This window comes from Lissotriton vulgaris, chromosome 12 (genome assembly GCF_964263255.1).
Source record: "Lissotriton vulgaris chromosome 12, aLisVul1.2, whole genome shotgun sequence".
Taxonomy (NCBI): domain Eukaryota; kingdom Metazoa; phylum Chordata; class Amphibia; order Caudata; family Salamandridae; genus Lissotriton; species Lissotriton vulgaris.
The window spans coordinates 343,637,107-343,656,634 of NC_141700.1; the positions used below are offsets into that span (position 1 = coordinate 343,637,107).

Genomic DNA, 19,528 nt, shown 5'->3' on the forward strand with positions numbered 1-19,528 from the left:
GGTCTAATAATGCAATGCCAATAGCTTAAACTTTCAGTAATGCGAGACCTATTGCATTGCAAATGCTTGTTTTTGGTAGGCACAGGAAGTAATTTATCCAAAATCACAGGATGTGTAGCGGACACCTAAAATCAAACCTGGCTGCATCCCTGCTTTTAAAGTCGGCAGTTTAGGCTATTACGCCAACACAGTTTCGTTTTAATCTGTTGCATTGTTTATTGGCCATGCCTAACCTTAGATTGGCAAGGCGGGCAATCAGCCATTGTCGACGGGCCTCTGGCTGAGGCCAGTTGTAGGGCTGATTTTTAGATCTACTAAGGACTCCACCCATGGTGCACAGCATGAAAGGCAATTGGTGCAGCCTTAACAAGCATAACCCCAAAGACATGACTCCAGGCCAGTGGGCTAATGGCAGAGGCAGAATGACAATCAGCTGCTGCGCTCAGAGTGTCACAGCATGAAGTGTGAAGGACTGGTCTCACACACCACCTGGTGTCATGCTTCATCATTGACCAGTCCTCGCCCTTTAAAAACTTGGTTTGATAGAGGGCGGGCATACACCTGGCGACAGGGATTCACTTCTAAACTAAGTGGGGGCCCTTACATACAAATAGCGAGTTAAAAGGCCATTATAGATGTCAAATTAATTTTAATGTGACTGGCATCTATATGGTATTTAAAATAGGTGGTCGGTGTATTGGGGATTCTATTGTCCCCCCACCAAATTCAATGTGATCAACATGTTTCTGCCTTGTGGCCTGGTGGGGTCCTCGGCATTCATCAGGACCTAAAGGAAAAATTGGCATGCTACACTCTTACCAGACTATGGTAAAAGAGTTCCCACTGTGTGGGGTGAAAGATCACACTCCACTGAAAACGGCTTGATTCTAAAGCCCAAATACTGGGACAAGGTGCCCCATAGGAGGGTTAGTGCAGTGGACCCCTTTGGTCGAGTGTTCCGTGGTATGTCCACCACGTTTTCATCTATGTGCGCTCTCCTTCCCTCCTCGGCAATACACAGCCACTTATTTTAAAGACCAAATAGATGCCAGTAACATTACAATTAATTTGACATCTATAATGGCCTTTTAAGTCACTATTTGTATGAAAGGGCTCCCACTTAGTTTAGAAGTGCATCCCTGTTGTCAGGTGTATGCCCGCCCTCTATCAAACCAAGTTTTTAGAGGGCCTGCTCGCACATTATAAGACACTGTAGCATCTAGGACATCCAGCTGGAAGCGGCCCCATTTGTGATTAATAGTTTATGTCAGAGGCTGCCAGCTCCCAGTACCCCGTGCCTCTGGTTCCCTTGCCCCAGATCTCCTCTGGTCCTTGTGGTTACACAGCATGAAGTGTGCCTGCTTCCCTCCAGCTGTGACAGTCTGCAAGGAGCTGCTGGTGGGATGCCATTAGCACTTACTTTTCAGGGGACTGCAGCAAAGGGGAGGACTGGAGCAGCGGGTAAGGGGGGTTGGCGAGGGCCAGGGAGGGAACTCCCCAATTTATTTTTTGTCTTCCTCCACTCCATGGAACAGGCAGCGATAAAGCAGTCTCTGCTCTTCTCCTTTGTCTGCCAGATAACAATCACTGCAGTCAACAGGAACAGGTTGTGGCCTTAGTTGACTTTGAAACTGGGAAATCCACGTCAGTTTGATATGCTGTCATTCTGGGAAAATCACTTTATCTTCATTTATTTATTTTGAAAGTTTTATATAGCGCGAACAAGATCTTTGCAGATATCAGAGCGCTTTACAGGATAATAGTATGTAATAGTTGAGGTAGTTAGGTACAAGGTGCATAGTTCCATAGGTAGGTCAAAATACAAGAGGTAGGTCAAAGTTAAGGTAGTGTAGGTACAAGGTGCATAGTCAAACAGATGCGCCAATAGTATAAAGGTACAAGAAGAAGGAGCATATACTTGTTTGAGCGTGCTTAAAATGCTTTTGGAGATAGCATAAAGGTAGGCATAGTTGAGGTAGGTGAGTACAGGGTGCAGTCACACAGATGCATCAGTAGTACAAGAGTAGGAATAGTTGAGTTGGTGTAGGGTACAGTATGCAAAGTCAAACAGGTGCGTCAACAATATAAAAATATACAAAGAGGGAACGTATACAATCAAATAAGTCGATAATACAAGTAATACAAATAGTCCAAGGGGTCAGGCAGGTAGTACAGAGCGGTTCTTGAGAAATACAGAGTAATAGATCATGTGTATTTAGCCATGAGGATCGCTTTTACTTCTTTCTTAAAAAGTTTGTTGGAGGAGATGAGCCTGGTTTCAGGAGGGAGTGAGTTCCATATCCTGGCCGCCATTCCTGAGAAGGAGCGTTTATAGGTTTTTTCCTTCTGAAACCTTCGAGGCTTCAGCAGAAAATTGTTTGTGCTTCTAGTAGTTCTAGAGCCATCAGAAATTGTCAGCTTTTGAGTGAGGTAGGCGGGTGAGTTCATGTGTACAGCCTTGTGTGTCATGCAGGCGATTTTCAGATGTATTCTGGCTTCAAAAGGTAGCCAGTTCAGGGATTTAAAGTCAGGGGAGATATGCGAGTGTTTTTTTGAGCCAGTGAGGAGTCTCGCTGCAGCGTTAAGGGACGCTCTTAGGGGTGCCGTTGTAGTTAGGGGGAGCCCGCAGAGTGCAGTGCTACCGTAATCTATGTGCGGGATGACTATAGATTATACTGCAGTATGGAAGTCTTTGGCTGGAAGGAAGGGTTTAAGTTTTCTCAAGGTATTGATTTGGAAGTTCGCTCCTTTTGTTGCCTTGCTGATGTGCTGCTGCATGTTGAGATTGGCGTCAAGTGTTAATTCTAAAGATTTTGCTGAGTCTACGATGGTAGGTTGTACATTTAGAGCCGTTAGGTGCTTAAGCCATGTTTGAGCGGTAGAGATTTTTGCGGGAGGTGAGATCAGGAGGAACTCAGTCTTCAGCGCATTGAGTTTGAGGTGATTCTCGGCAAGCCAGGATTGGGTGTTTCTGATCGTGGTGTTCAGAAGCATGATGTCCTTGGGAGATTGTATTTTGAGATAAAGTTGGGTGTCGTCGGCATACATGTGAAAGTGAACATTGGATGCTTGTAGCAAAGTAGTGAGAGGTTCCATAACTAGGTTGAACAGTGTTGGGGAGAGGGAGGATCCTTGAGGGACGCCTAGCGATACAGGTACCGGAGAGGACATCAGGTTGTTGCTTTTGAATCTCTGAGACCGGTTGTGTAGAAAGGAAGTGAACCACTTGAGAACAGTCCCAGATATGCCTATTCTTGTGTTTAATAGTTCGAGTAGGTTCTCATGTTTAACTGTGTCGAATGCTGAAGAGAGATCAAGAAAGATAAGGAGGCAGGTATCGTTTTGGTCTAGGATTTGGAGGGCGTCGTCAACTATGTGAGTCATAGCAGTTTCGGTACTGTGCACTGCTCAGAAGCCTGATTGATGAGGGTTGAGGAGATCAAACTTATCTATGTGTTTAGCCAGTTGTAGCTGTACGCATTTTTCGAACAGTTTAGCGAGAGTGGGAATATTTGTAATAGGACGGAAATTGTTTAGATCAGTGGGGTCTGCTGTTTTTTTTAGTAGGGGTGTGACTTGTCTGACTTTGAGGGCGCTAGGGATGGATCCTTGTTTAAGAGAGCTATTGATAATCTTAGTCCAGAGTGGGAGGAGCAAAGGGGTAAAGTCTTTTACAGCGTTAGCAGGAAGGGGGTCTGTGAGGTGATTGGATGGTTTCAGGGTGCTGAGCAATCTGCCAATTTCTTCTTCGGATTAGGTGCCAAAGGATGCCCATGTAGCATTGTTCTTTGGTTCAGACGATGCTGTGTGTTGGGAGTTGGAGTAAAGGATTGCGTCATTGAGGCGATCGCTTCTTATGTTGTCGGTTTTTTGGTTAAAGAAAGCAGAGAAGTCTTCACAGGAAGGTGTAACGCCCATGGTGCTGAGTGTCTGGGGTTGTTCTTTGGATTGTGTTCCGATTAGCTCAAACAGTTTTCTTGGGCGGTTTTTTGCTTGGGTGAGCTGGAGGCTGAAGAAATCTCTTTTTGAGCGTTTTATTTTCCTGAAGTAGGCGTTTCTCTGTTTCTTATGGGTTTTTAGGTGCAGTGCAGAGGGGGCTGATCTCCAGGCGCGCTCTGCCAGTCGCATGGCCCGTCTATCTTCATTGAGGCTCCCGTCATACCATGGGTTGGAGATCTTGGATGAGACTCTTTTCAGTTGCATGGGTGCAGCCTCATTGATTATTGTGGTCATAGCATTGAGATAGTGGTCAGTCAGGAGTTGAACGTCCGTAGCGCCGGAAGGGGGAAGTAGGAGATTGCGGCTGTTAGGCGGTAAGGAGTTTGGGTTGAGTTTCTTCATGTCTCTTTTCCAAACTTTGGGCTTAGAAGGTTGAACTGGGTTAAATTTTATTTTTTCATTGATAAGGAAGGAGACAATATGATGATCTGACCAGTCACAAGGTTGGATTGACTCAAGTTGAATAGCGTCCTCTTTGGAGATAAGGTCGAGGATAGAACCTTTCTCATGGGTAGGGCTATTGCATATTTGGGTGAGATCAAGGGCGTTGAGGAAGATTTTGAGGCTATTTACCACTATGTCACTGCTGTCATTCCAGTGGAGATTGTAGTCGCCAAGGAAAATTTGGGTGTTTTGCCGTCCTGAGTTGGTTGAGATTGTGTCCATGAGTTGTTGGGAGAAGGAGAGCTTGTCCCCAGGTGGTGGTATATGATGTGTAGTGAGCATACCGGTTTGCTTTCGCTGATGACATCAAGGCAGAGGTATTCACAGGAAGTAAGGGAAGGGGCGGACGCTTTAATAACTGAAAGGTTGCTTCTGTAAATACAGGCAATTCCACCGCCTGTCTTTTTGGTCCTGTCAAGTGTAATGATACAGTAGTTGGGGGGGACTAGGATATCCATGATAGGTGTAGAAGAATCGGACAACCATGTTTCAGTCAGAATGGCTAGATCCGGTTCCAGAGAAATGAGATCGGCGACCCCCCCGGAATGTCTTTGGGCCGATCTGCAATTGAGAAGTATGCATTTGAGTCTAGGGGTGCAGAGGGTGGAGGAAGGTTCTATAGTGAGGGGTACATTGGTGAGGTTGTTGGGGACGGAGCCTCTGTTGTTATGCGTGTGGTGCCTGAGAGGGGGTGTGGGTGTGGGGAACCTACATAAAAGAAAGTGACCCTCTCTAATGTCATCAGGTGCTCATTAAAGCACCCCAATGCCTCAGGGCCTAGTTCATATTAGACAAAACTGCACGTAAGGAAAGTGACACTATTTTTGGTTTCTTTTTGCATTTACACAATAGCATCATTCCCTTTCTCAGAACGTACGTGATGCTAGCAGCAAGTAAAACAAAAAACAGAGATGAACCTTTCACCAGTCACTGAACATTGGAGGGCCTCTCTTAAGTACTGCAAAAAATAAAATGAATATCATAAAAAAGTAAGTGTAAAAGGCATATCATGTTCACCAGTGAACATTAATCAAAACATCCATAGCAAACAATGGATAAAAAACACAATTAAAAGTGAGTTCCTGGTATTTTTGATACTTCTGTGTTTCTAAAGTATATATTTTATCATTGGAATGTTAACTTTCTATTTAAGTAATGGCCCTATAAGCTTTAAAATACTTGTATAACCACAAATGTTGGTCATCATTTACCTCCATTATCCTAACTAAGCAGTGTATTGCGAAAGGTTGCGATCTGGAATGTGGGCAACTTTTATTTGGCTGCCTGGGGGTGAATTGTAGCGCCAATCCAACCCTGGCCATGCCCAAAGGGTGGAACCAAGTTAAATATGCAAGTTCCTGAAGCCGCGACTCTGTGATTCAACTGGACACTTCTTTTATTTTGTTCTGAATTAGGGCTTTATTTAGAGTCAACTTCGAGAGAATTTCATAGCACCATTGTGGTCAAGTCGCCACAAATTTCTGCAATTGTTGCATGATGAACATGTTTCTCTATTGTATTTGTTTTTAAAGGAGGTATCAGAAAGACGGCTGAAGGATGCTTTATGGTTGATTGATGCTTTCTGATTTATTGTGCCACGATGAAATTGTTTCATTGGTTTTATACATTTCTGTTACTTTGAATTAAGATTTTATTCTCAATATTTTCGTATGATGTCTGTTGTGTATATATAACTCTGTGATTGGGATGTAATATTTGCGTTTTTGTTTTTTAATCCGAAATAAAGATAACTACCCCAAATAAGACTAGTAGGAAAGAACACCATGCGCAATGCTAACCTGTCACTTAGCAATCGTGCTTAATTCTAAACATATTTGTTGTGGGCTAGTTTTGGGTGTGTTCTTTAACGTGCGCTAGCGTTATGGGCTCCCTGAATGTTATTATTTGTATCTGTGTTCCTGAATGTCGGGGAAGCGCTCAAAGCAGTTGCTAGCTGGCAGGATCTTGTTACTCCTAGTTGTCCACTCGAGGAATTAAAGTACATTTGGGACCATATTCGTGTACCTCATCATTGAGTTTTATTATTTTTTTATGTGTTCTGTGTTCCTGAATGTAGGGGGGGAGTTCTCTGTATGCAGCTGCTGACTGGCGCTGCACTGGAAAGATCGTGTAACTCCTGTTTTTTAAATTTTTTTTGCAGATTTATAAAGTGCGAACTCGACCTGAAGGTATTGGAGCACTTTACATGAGCGCCAGTTACGGTACACAAGGACACATTCATGTTTTGGTTGGCACGGGGAGAGAGGGGCTCAAACCTAGTTTACTGGCACTAAAGTGGGCAGCTCCGGCCATTAAGTACATTTGAAAGGAAATAAATTACATTTTGGACCATATTTGTGTACCTCACCGCTTCAATAATTAGTTACACTGACATGCCGAATCCTTCCTTTACACCTACGTAAAAGTAAAATTTCAAAGCGGACAGTGCTTCTAAATTTAAAAGAGCATTGGCAACGCCAATAGGTCTCACTCATTTGTAAAGTTGAGACCGGGTGGCAGAGGAAACAAGACCCGCGGCCGCCATTATTATTTAATATGTTAAAAACAACAACGGGCAAGCCGCGCACAATGAGACGCGCCTCGTTCATTTGAAAGCCAGCGCTGTGCAGAACCAGTGATCGAAGGGAAAAAAAAGAAAAGAAAAAGTACACGTAGGTGTAGTAAACAAGATAAGGGGCCAGTAGCCATGGCTGTACTAAGGCGGGACTAACATGCCTATGAAGGAATCACACACCAGCATTTAGGAAGGACAAAGGCACAAGCCAATGAGAAATGTGGGGGGGGCTTCTCCTCCGTACAGTACCTACCCCAGATCTCCAGAGCAGCGCTTGCACGCTGGCTCAGGCTGGACCTAAAAATTGGACTGTGTTAGCTGCAGGACGGAAGACTGGAGCCACCTAACGGAGACACCATTGGAATTACTGAAAAAAAGTGGGAGGAACATGTCAATGTGTGGAACAGGTCAATGTGTCCAGTTGAATCATTCAGTGGGCCCAAATTATCGTCCAAAGTAATTTCAGAGGGGACAGATTGCAAAAACTGCTTTGCTTGAAGAGCAGTGTTGTCCTATCGACCAAACTACAAAATGCAAGCAATGCAGTAAAGATGGTTCAGATATCTAGAGGCCTTACAAATACCTACTCTCAGTAAAGTTATTTTAAAAAAGCGGCAATGATCAGTTAAGCAAGTCTGACATAAGTTTAAACGTACCAAAGATCACCATGTGCCACATTATATTTAGATCATCTGTATTTATTAATGTTGATTAATGAGAAAATCAAAAATACTAAAATAAAGCAGAAATCTCCCTGTTCCCAAAAGTCATAGTTCTGCTCTGCTCAACATCTATTGGAACTTAATCCTTCGTTAGAGAAGCAAAAACTAAAGCCATTAGATGAAAACGAAAAAAACAAATCAAAGCTAAAAAGAAACCATCTACATCCAGCTCAAATCTTACCCGGATGATCATTTCCAGCATTGCTCATCGGGTTCACAAGAGTTGTAGGCTTAACCAAGATGACACCATAACCTTCATTATTGTGGATCACATTATTCTCTAGAGTTATTTTGGGAATGTCATAAACTTCATCAAAAAAATCCTACAATACAAATAGGGAAATTAAGTCAAACAAATTCATTATAAAAACAGATAATAAGGAATCCTATATTTAACATTTCAGAAGGGTTAATAGCCCCAGTTACAGAAACATACAATAAAATTACCAAAAATAAATACAGGTCCTTCTTTAAAATGTAGGCCACTAGTAAGCCTCCTTCAAACTTTGCCTATGTAGGTTGAGCCCCAAGGAATATTTTACTCTTGCGGTCATGCTATTGTATGTAGAGGTGCATCTTACTGCCTCCTAGGAAGTGCAAATGCATAATGGGCTGTTTTACCTACGAAAAGTACACATCTTCACACTTTTTCGTGCCATTCAATTGTTTATTTCATATCTGCACTGTATACAAAATACAATAATATTTTTGCTTTTTCCATTGCAGGACATATTGGTTAACTTTACAGAAATCAAATGGGGCAGGTAAGGGCTAATCGTCACCAATAGGACAGAAGATTCAGTGAGCCTGGCTGCTCTCCCGCCCCAGTCCAACACTGAAATACAAATTAAGTGAGACCGTGCTTTTTTGGAGGGTGGGCAATTTTACCTTCCATTGCAAGTCAGAAAAGCCTGTTCTGAAAGTTTGCAAACTCAAACACATTATCTGCAATACCCTTAAATAGAGGTCACTCTTAAGAAAGCAAAAGAAAATTGATAAAACTGCACTTTGCTAGACTTCATTTTATAAGGGGTGTTCTGGTAAAAATACTAACCAAATGAACTAGTTAGTTACCTTCGGTAATGCTTTTTCTGGTGGATACAGTATCTGCCTGTGGATTCCTCACCTTTTTAATACCCCCTGCGCCAGCATTCTGTGTAAATTATTTTCCTAGCTCTCAGACGTCGACGAGGACGTCATAATAGCACGGCCGGCTCGAGACTCCGTAGGACGTCAGCGGAGCCCTAAGACCTAGTCGGCATGCTGACGTCAGTTCCACCCATTTTCTCCTTGCTTTCGAGGGAAATGGGCGGACCGGCATTTTCGCACAGTATAATATATATATATATATATATATATATATATATATATATATATATCCATACCACTGCTCCTCTCCGCTGAAAAACAACCAGGACACAGCTCCGGGTAACAACAGGGGATTTATTAAGTGCCACACAGCTCAGTCCTCGCAGTCCGTGAAACGCTTTTGGTAGACGCGTTTCTAGGCGGGTTCGGCCGTCATCAATACCGGTCTCACAGACTGGTGGTTAGATCCTGGATTAGACTCAGAGACCACTCCCTTAAGGTAGTCTCTCGGCCCCTCCTCCTTCGTGCAGGTGTGCTTGTGGCTCAGGGCAAATTGCATGCTAGGTACTGTAGTCCAACCTGGTTCCGCATTTAGTGTAAAGCGGAGCCAAACAACAAGTGATATCCCAAATTCAGGGCGCTTGACTCAGCACTCGCATTCAAAGTCCTGAATGAATAGTCCCACTTAACCTCTGTTATCCTTATCAGGCAACTTCGTGCTGCCTACTCTCTCCCCTCACTGCAATGACCGCCAAATGGCAATTACTTTTTGTTCTGGGGAGGGAGGGGGTGGGGGGGGGGGGGCCCACTGTCCGTACTCCTACCTAAGACCTAGTCGGCATGCTGACGTCAGTTCCACCCATTTTCTCCTTGCTTACGAGGCAAACGGGCGGACCGACACATTTCACACGTATACACAGTATATATATATATATATATATATATATATATATATATATATATATATATATATATATATATACAAATGTAAAGACACGTAACTGACAATAGGATGGAAAAAGGGCATCTGACCAAGCATTTCCCACTATGAAAGCATAAACATGAAAAAGAAATATTAAAACATTCATGTCAAACAGGTGGACAACAGGGAGGCGGGTGGGACAGTGAGCAATCCACAGGCAGATACTGTATCCACCAGAAAAAGCTTTACCAAAGGTAAGTAACTTGTTCTTCTGATGGATACATCTGCCTGTGGATTCCTCACCTTTTGAATAGAATCCCAAAGCCGTGCCTCACCAGGAGGAGGGTGTTCACCTGACTAGACCAAAAAATCTTGCAGAACAGAACGTGCAAAATGGCCGTCCCTACTAACCTCCGAATCCCAGCAGTAATGCTTAGCAAAAGTATGGAGGGAGTCCCAAGTTGCTGCCTTACAAATATCAATAACAGGGACACCTCTAGCCAAAGCAGAAGAAGGTGACTTCGCTCTGGTAGAATGAGCTCTGATACTTTCAGGAGGGTCCTTCTTGGCCAAATGTGTATCAGTTCTTGATGCACAAGATTATCCACCTGGAGAGATTCCGTTTGTGCACAGCCTTGCCATTCATTCGCCCAAGGTAGCCCACAAAGAGCTGATCGTCCAGCCTCAGATCCTTTGTTCTGTCCAAATAAAAACGGACAGCTCTCGTAGGATCCAAACGATGAAGTCTCTCCTCCTCCTTGGAAGGGTGACGGGGACGATAGAAGGTAGTTAAGGTAATGGACTGTCCCAAATGAAAAAAAAGTAATCACTTTTGGAAGGAAAGCAGCTCTGGTACTAAGGACCAACTTATCTGCATGAATGGTTTGGAAGGAAAGCAGCTCTGGTACTAAGGACCAACTTATCTGCATGAATTGTCAAGAAAGGAGGTTTAGAACTAAGAGCCTGAAGCTCACTTACCCTTCTGGCCGAGGTAATGGCAATCAAGAAAAACGTTTTTAAAGAGAGAAGCCTCAAAGGACAACTATGAAGAGGCTCAAAAGGAGAACGCATTAAAAAGGTAAGAACGAGATTTAAATCCCACAGAGGCATAATGAAAGGAGTGAGGAAACGTATTTGAAAGGCCGTTAATGAACCTCATAAATAGAGATTTGAATAAAGACGGATGATCCGGCAAACAAATAAAAGCCGACAAATAACCTTTAACTGTAGCCACAGCACAGCCCTGCTGGGCCAAGGAAAGAGAAACACATGAGACAAACAGGCCTTTAAAGGATCAATGGACCTCTCTCCACACCATTTTACAAATTTGGACCACCTGGAAGAACACACAGATTTTGGTGGAGTGTCCCCTGGAAGATAAAATAACATCCACCATATCCGGTGGGAGAGAAAAAGAACTCTGGTTGCCCCGTTCAAACTCCAGGCATGAAGGTGCAGGCTCTGGAGGTGGGGGTGTAGAACCTGCTCCTGCGACTGCGAGAGTAGGTCTACCCTGAGAGGGAGATGGAGCAGAGGGTGCGATGAGAGGTGAAGAAGATCCATGTACCACACCATTCTTGGCCAATCCGGAGCGATCAATATAACTTGGGCTCAGTCTTGGCGAATCTTCCTCAGAACCCGAGGAATCAAGGGTATGGGAGGAAATAAGTAAAAGAGTTGCGAGCTCCAATCCAACTGAAACGCGCCCCCCAGCGCTCCCTGTATCGGATACTGCTGAACGGGCAATGCGCGTTCTCGTGATTGGAAAAACATGTCCATCCGAGGAGACCCCCACTTCTCGAAGATGTGAAGGACCACCTTCGGATGAAGCCGCCACTCATGATCGGCCAAGTAAAGCCGACAGACTGTCCGCACGAAAATTCAGCACATTGGCTAGATGAATTGCAAACACACAAATCTGATGTCCCTCAGCCCAGGACCAGAGTCGATACGACCATACACCTCCCTGTTTGTTGATGCACCACATTGCGGTAGTGTTGTCCGTCAGGACCTGAACTGACTGACCGCGAAGGGATGGAAGGACAGCTTTCAGTGCCAAATGTATAGTACGTAATTCCAGAAGGTTGATGTGAAGCAACCTTTCCTCTGGAGACCAAAGACCTTTGACCTCCAGATCACCCAGATGAACACCCCACCCTAGAGTGGAAGCATCCGTGATAACTGTGACCACCGGGGGAGGAGGCTAAAAAGGCTTTCCCTGAGACAGGTTGCCCTGCACACCTCACCAAGTCAGCTCAGCTGCAGCGTCTCTGGAGATTCAGACCTTCCGAGATCTGTTGTGTTGATACCACTAACGGCGGGGGCATCCCTGGAGTGCCCTCATGGGCCTATGTGTAAAAACAATCCCTTGGCAATCGTTTATACATGCATATATAGATATGCAGAGTGTATAACAAGCACACAGAGTTAATTAAAAAAGGGAATACGTAAAGTTTATTCAATACAAAAAAATCACAGTTGGTTAAAAACAAGTGCATGGAATCAAAAGCGTAAATGCAACATTCATCTTATTTACGTATATTATTGCAAATACAAATAAAAAATATACATAAAAATCTAAATCAATACACAATCTATACTACTATTATAAAGGAAGAACTTTGAACCTTTGAGGCGGGTAAACTCGGGAACCACAGCGCCAATCCACACACCCGATACATCGTTGCAATCGTGAGGGTGTGCAGATGGACATAGGCTATATAAACGTAATAAATATACGTTATTTAAACAATTTACCTAAAAAAAAAGTAGTCCCTTGGAAGAAGCGCCGGCCGCGACGTGCGTGCTGACGTGAGGAGCGCGGGGAGGAACGGCGTCCAGCAGTGCGAGGAGGACCGGCGGACATGGCGCGGGGAGGAGCGGTGAGGAGCAGCGGACAGGCGGTGAGGAGCGTGGACAGGCGGTGAGGAGCAGCGGACAGGCGGTGAGGAGCGGCGGACAGGCGGGGAGGAGCGGTGAGCGGAGGATGAGGTACGGTAGGTTATTTATTTATTTATGAGCGGCGGGAAAATGAAGCAAAAATGGCAATCGTGAGCAAAAGGAAGCAAACGGAGCATTACAAAAGTGAGCCAAATGGTGCATTACAAGAGGAAAAAGTTATGTGTGCATGTTACAACAGCGTACAAAGTAAACAGAGGTATAATACTGCATTACAGGAGGAAACAGTGCAGTTTGCAGGTTATAAAAGCGTACAAAGTAAACATAGAGGTATAATTCTGCAATATATGGAGGAAGGGTCCGGGGGACCAACGGACAACGTCGGGGCGGGCGGGGGCCCTGAAACCTAATTGCTCCCGGACAACGTCGGGACGGGCTGCTAGTAGAAATTCATAAAACAGTAGACAAATTGTGGTTCAAGTAGTAATTATTTTCCGACGAGCGTTTCAGCGTATCAAACGCCTTCTTCAGGAAATTACCACACTTCCTGTAAAAAAATTCCATTTGTACAATGTTAAAACACTTTTTTATTAAAAAGACACATCATAAAAAATCTTCAAACGTGATTATCTTAGTCTATGATAATCCACTCTATGATTTCAAATATTAACAACAATGTTCAAATTGACACCGCCACCTATATATATTTATCTATATTTGAATCTATGTATGCATACTAATATTATAACCCTCCATTATTTAAAACCTAGACAGTTTGTCATTTAATACGTATGGCTTCTGCACAAGTAGGAGCACTCACATGGTAATTAAAAGAAGGAATTGATGATTTAGAAGAACACCAACAGCTAAAGATGAATGGTAATGAAGCAATGGCATTTATATTCATTGGTATACATAAAATTAATGAAGTATACCAACTTCACTATGTAATTCAAGGGCTAAATATGATATATTACCTCTTGTTGTTACCTCGCTTATATTATATATATGGGCCAGCATGCATGACTGACCAACAGTATGCAGGAAGCGAGCAGACGTAGAGCCTTCAGGACTAAATAACCGTTCCATCATGAAACAAAGGAATCATCTGAATGTCGAGAATCCTCTGCGGAGGCGGAAATGCCCGACACACAGTAGTGTCCAGTATTGCCCCCATGAACAGGCTGCGCTCAGAATGCACCAGGTGAGATTTGGGTACATTTATCGAGAAACCCAAGTAAAGCAACAGATGCTTTGTTGCTTGCAAGTGGCGCAACACAAACTCCAGAGATTCTGCTTTAAACAGCCAGTCGTCCAGATAGGGGAAAACAGGAACCCCATACCTTCTGAGATGTGCCGCTACCTCCACCATCATCTTTGTAAAGACTCGAGGCGCAAAAGTCAGACCGAACAGAAGGACCGCAAACTGGTAGTGTTGCTAATCTACAGTGAACCGGAGATACTTCCGATGTGACTTCAGGATGGGAAGTTGAAAATACGTATCCTGCAGATCGGTGTAAACCATCCAGTCTTCCTGTTGCAGCACGAGAAGTACCAGAGCCAAGGTCAACATTTTGAACTTTTACTTCCTGAGGTAATGATTCAAAATCCTGAGGTCCAGGATCGGCCTCAACCGACTGTCCTTTTTGGGTATCAGGAAATATCAGGAGAAGCACCCTTGACCCCTTTCCTGCTCTGGAACCACCTCTATCGCACCTTTTTGTAGCAAGGCAAGAACCTCCTGCTGCAAAAGCTGCAAGTGGTCCTCTGAACACCATCACTGGTGAGGGATGTAAGGAGGAGGAAACTCTGAAAAAGGGAGGTTGTACCCATTCTCTACAAGATTCAAAACCCAACGGTCTGAAGTAATTGATTTCCAATCTTGTAGAAATTAGGACACCTGACCCCTACAGGACCAACAGGCTCTAAGATGGGGATCTAGAGCTGCTTTCCTGAGGCACCAACGGTGGGGAGAGGAGAAGAGGAGGAGGAGGACTGCTGCTGAGCGGCTCCTCGAAGTAGGACCCTATTTTTACCCCAGATTTGTACAAAGGGTTCTGCTGCCAACTCAGCTGATATTGTTGGCGGCCACGAAAGCAAGCTGCCCTTCCAAAACCTCGATACTGCTTGTAGCCATATTCTCTAGATTGCGTTTGAAGGCCCAGAGATCTTGCAGTCGCTCTGCTATCTTTAAAGCTTTGTGATGCAAAGTCAGCCTTCGTGCCAAACAGTCTCGTACCATCAAAGGGCAAATCCAACAGGGTTGCCTGAACATCAGGAGAAAATACAGATGACCTTAGCCAAGCTTGTCTTCTTGTTGCCACAGAAGATCCCATTACACGTGCCACTGAGTCAGCCGTATCCAAACCTGACTGTATAACTTGTCGGGCCATGGCCTGAGAGTCAGAAAGTGCCTCAAGGAAATTAACCTGATCATCCTCAGGTAGCTTTGGGGCTAGCTGTTTGACACAGTCCATAAGAGCAAGGATATATCTTCCAAGTAAACAGGTAGCATTAGTGGATTTCAATGCCATACTTGCAGATGAAAATACTTTCTTTGCCGCCAGCTCCCTTCTTTTTTTTTAGAATCCCTATCCCCCGGGATGGTAGGGAAGGAACTGGATGACTGTTTCGAACAAGAAGCTTGGACCACTAAGCTTTCAGGTGAAGGATGAATGGACAGAAATGCAGGATCCCTAGGAACCAGTTTGTACCTCCTCGCAATAGACCTAGAAACGGCTGGAGCAAGGGTCTTTGCCACACTTCGAAAATAGGTTCTGTCAAAGCTTTATTGAAGGGCAGAAGAGGCTCAGATACTGCAGAAGATGTATTCAGAACCTCAATCAGAATGTTAGACTATTTCAGCTGAAGGTAAACTGCAGGTCAAGCTATCAGGGGCTTTCCTTACAACAATATGATAAGGAGCAACATCCAGCTTTAGGTGAGGAGTTTGCCTTCCGGTGAAGAAACCAACCAACCGGCCTCCTGTAAGCCTTCAAATTCGTCTACAGAGTCTCCTTCCTCTTCATCTTTCCTATATTCCTCCTCTTCAAGCAGTCTCTGTGCATCCCTCCTAGAGTGCTGCTTCCGGATCGCCGTTGCCGGTGACGAAGGCATTGGTGCCGAAGGAGGACCTTCCGGATCAAGCCTCGGCGACGACTGAATCTGATGCAGTGCCGACTCAACAGCTGTATTCCGAGGAACCGGAGTGGAAGACCTTGGTGCCAAGCCAGGGTCGTCGGCATGAATGGCACGAAAGGCGCCTGGGCGTATTGATAAAGGAACACCCAAATTAAAGGCCAATGGCCCCACGGGGCCGAAGGCACACCAGCAGGATGGGAGGACCTGGCAAACATGCCAAACATAGCATTTGAAAAATGCATAGGATCCGTTCCAGGGCCAAGAAGATGAGAATAAGAATCCGTACCTTCCTGTACAGGTTAGACCTGAGGCCAAACTGGAAGCTGCAGAGCTGGTGGAGACGGCGCCCGCACAGGCGAAGCCACATGAACAGGTGAAGACTCCCTGGGCGTTGGCGACCTCCTGGGCGCCGCAGTACCTTTATGGTTTAAATCTTTTATTGAGATTTCAAAGAAGAAAAAATACAGGAATCTTGAAGGAACATTCAGGCAATGCAAGGCAAGCTCCAGTGCGACACAGGTATATATTACTAAAGCAGAACGGAACCAATCAATGATGTGGATCCCCTGTGACCCAGAAAAACGCAACCACCCCACACTCCCCCTCCCTCTCCTCCTTGTCCACTAAACAAAAAGGTATCCTCCGTGTGGTGAAAAGAAAAAGCAAGTGAGGTAGTCCTCAGAGCTTGGCTTTCAGTTTGCGCTTGGGCAGCTCAATTCACGAAATTCTTTAGTGATTAATGTCAAGAAGGGGCACCACAGCTCCGGGAATTCGTCACTCCGCCCTGCCTGCGCCAGCGACAGTTTCTCCATGCCAAGCATCATCCATAGCCTATGTAACCAACTAGTATGCGGGGGGCCTGCGGTGTCCTCCAATGTGCTAAGATATTTTGTGTAGCCGCCCCTAACGCTATAGCAATGAGACGCCCTCTCCGGTATTTCAGTGGGTATATTAGGGTATTGGGCAGTCCCAGCAAGATGTAGGCGAGGAACCGGGGAAGTTGTGTATCCAGGTGGTCATCTAGGTCATCCAATATCGTGCCCCAGTATCCCTGTAAGCGGTCACAGCTCCACAGCAGATGTTCCAATGTCCCTAACTCCCCACACCCCCTCCAGCATCGGTCGCTAATGTGTGGGTCAAATTGGTGGAGGCATTCAGGGGTGTGATACCAGTAGGTGGCCACTTTCGTCAGAGTTTTGGTCAGTCCAGTGTGGTATGCGGAATGGCGTGCTCTACGATATATGCCACTCTATTCTTTATGTGTGAGAGATCTTCCTAATTCCCGCTCCCACCTGTACCTGCCAGCGTTGTGTGTGTAAATGTTCGTGAGGAGGAGATGTTGGTATAAGTGGGAGATCAGTTTCTTCTCAGATGTGCGGGCGACTAACCATTTCTCATAGGGGGAGAGGAGTCGCTGTGCCCCGGGCTTGATCTCGGGGTGAAGCGCCCAGTGACGAACCTGTAGGTATAACAACCGGTCATCCTCTGTGAGGCCGTAATCTTCCTTTACTTGTTGAAAGGAGAGCACGTCCTTTACATCAAAAAGATGACCTAGGGATTTGCAAGGGGAGTGTCGCAAGGCAGTGAATGCTTTCGGGTTGAGCGCCAGAGTAAAGTCAGGATTGGCGAGTATCGGAGTCATGGGTGAGGGGAAGGAAGTCAAATCGTATTTGGTGGCGACCCGGTCCCACACCTCCATGACCGTGCCCGTGATCTGAGATGCATATAAATTCGGTGGTCGGTGTCGTCTAGGGATAAAGGGCACCCCTTGTAGTGGCATACCCGCCACTGCTTGGTATTGGAAGAGCCAATGTTTGCCCGATTCAAATTGATGCCATTCCACTAGGCTTCCAAGTTGTGCCGCGTAAAAATAACGTTGGAGATCCGGAACTCCCACTCCACCGTAGCCTGGCGGAAGGACCACGATATCATGCTTGAAGCGTGGACGACGGCCCTGCCAGATAAAGCACTCCAGTTCAGACTGTTTGTTGTATCCAGTTCTTCGGTGGTTGTAGGGGGAGGGTCTGAAACAGATCTAGGATCTGTGGCAAGAGGGTCATTTTGGTGGCGGCTATTCTCCCCAACCAGGAGCGGGAGTGGCGTTTCCATCTCCGAAGTTCCCCTCGGAATTGTGTGCGCAGCCTGGCATAGTTCACCTCGGTAGTAGCTGGGAGTGTAGGGTCCAGGAGGATTCCTAGCTATGGGACTGTTGTCTGACCACTGTAGGTCATGTTCCCCCCCGAACCTCGGCTAGCATCTCAGGTGTTAAAGACACATTAAGGGCTGTTGATTTGTCGGAGTTGATCGTGAATCCTGATGCGAGCGCAAAGTCGTGCAACTCAATAAATAACGCGCGTAGGGATTGGATTGGGTCGGTGAGGGAGAGTAGGAGGTCATCAGCATAGAGGTTAATTTTGTGTGTGTCCCCTCCGAACGGGATACCTTTGATGAGGGAGTGTTGCCGGATTCTCTGTGCCAGCGGTTCCCTAGAAAGGGCTAATAGGACCGGGGAGAGTGGGCAGCCCTGTCTGGTCCCCCTGACGATCGAGAAGCGGGCAGATGTATGACCATTGACTCGCACCGTGGGCTGCTTATAGCAGTTTAGTATGCGAGTACAAAGTGTCTCTCCAAAGCCAAAAAGGTGCAGGACCTGCTCTAAGTAGGGCCAATGCACCCAGTTGAAGGCCTTTTCAGCGTCGATGGTGAGGAGCATGCAGCCCAGCCTCGTACGGGACCTGGCTTCAATGAGATGGAGGACTCTTTTGGTGTTGTCGCTGGTCTGTCGCTGAGATATAAAACTCGCCTGGTCCGGCTCCACTAGTTGTTGCATATAAGGCGCCAAGCGACTCGCAATGATTCCCGTATATAGTTTGAAGTCAATGTTTAGGAGCGAAATTGGCCGATACGAGCCACACCGGGTTTCATCTCTGCCAGGTTTCGGTATGACCGAGATTGCAGCTTTTCAGGAGTTCTGCGGGGATCGCACCAGGCTCAGCAAAGGAGTTAAAAAGGTCCCGGAGGATAAGGGCCACCTGGTGACAAAACGTTTTGTAAAAGATTGCGGGTACCCATCGGGGCCAGGCGACTTCCCGAGCTTTAGGCGCGAGATCGCCGACACTACTTCCTCCAGGCCTATGGGCCTGTCCAGAAAGTCTGCTTGAGCTGGAGTTAGAGATGGAAGACGTGCACCTTGTAGGTAGGTCTGGGTCGCCTGTAGGTCAAGAGTGTCGCCTGCGTAGAGCGACTGATAAAATGTCCCAAAGGTTTCTGTTATAGCAGCATCGTCCGAGACCAGCTCGTCCCGGTCTGTTCTTATGGCCTGCACACCCTGCCTCTGTCACTGTTCCCGGAGTTTGGTCGCTAGTAGCCGACCGCACCGATCCCCTCCTGTATAGTAGGCCCGTTTGAGGCGAAGTGCTGCATATTCTGCAACGTCCTGGTCCAAGGCGGCTAACATCTTTCTCTCGGTGCAGAGCTGGCGCCATGCCCGCGCCGCACCTGTGCGTTGGTGCATTTGTTCTAGTTCTGCTACGCGCTGTGTTAGTTCGGCTCTCTTCTGCGCCCGCTCTTTATTGTTGGCTGAGGCGATCGATATTCATCCCCCTCGCTGGACAGCCTTAAGGGCAGCCCATTGAGTGGCCCGTGTGGTGTCTGTGTTGTTGTGAGTCAAGAATTGCGTAATAGCGGCTTTGATACGGTTTACTGTAGAGGGGGTGAGAAGAAGGGCGCCTCTAAGGC

General features: G+C 45.9%; 1 protein-coding gene across 1 annotated transcript in view; it reads right to left on the bottom strand.

Moving 5' to 3' along the window:
- SHCBP1 (SHC binding and spindle associated 1) overlaps positions 1 to 19,528 on the bottom strand; it is a 286,230-nt gene that overhangs the window by 26,028 nt on the left and 240,674 nt on the right. Inside the window, exon 12 of the mRNA XM_086945110.1 lies at positions 7,922 to 8,063. Coding sequence (XP_086801236.1) covers positions 7,922 to 8,063 — 142 coding nt within the window. The remainder of the gene's footprint in view (positions 1 to 7,921; positions 8,064 to 19,528) is intronic.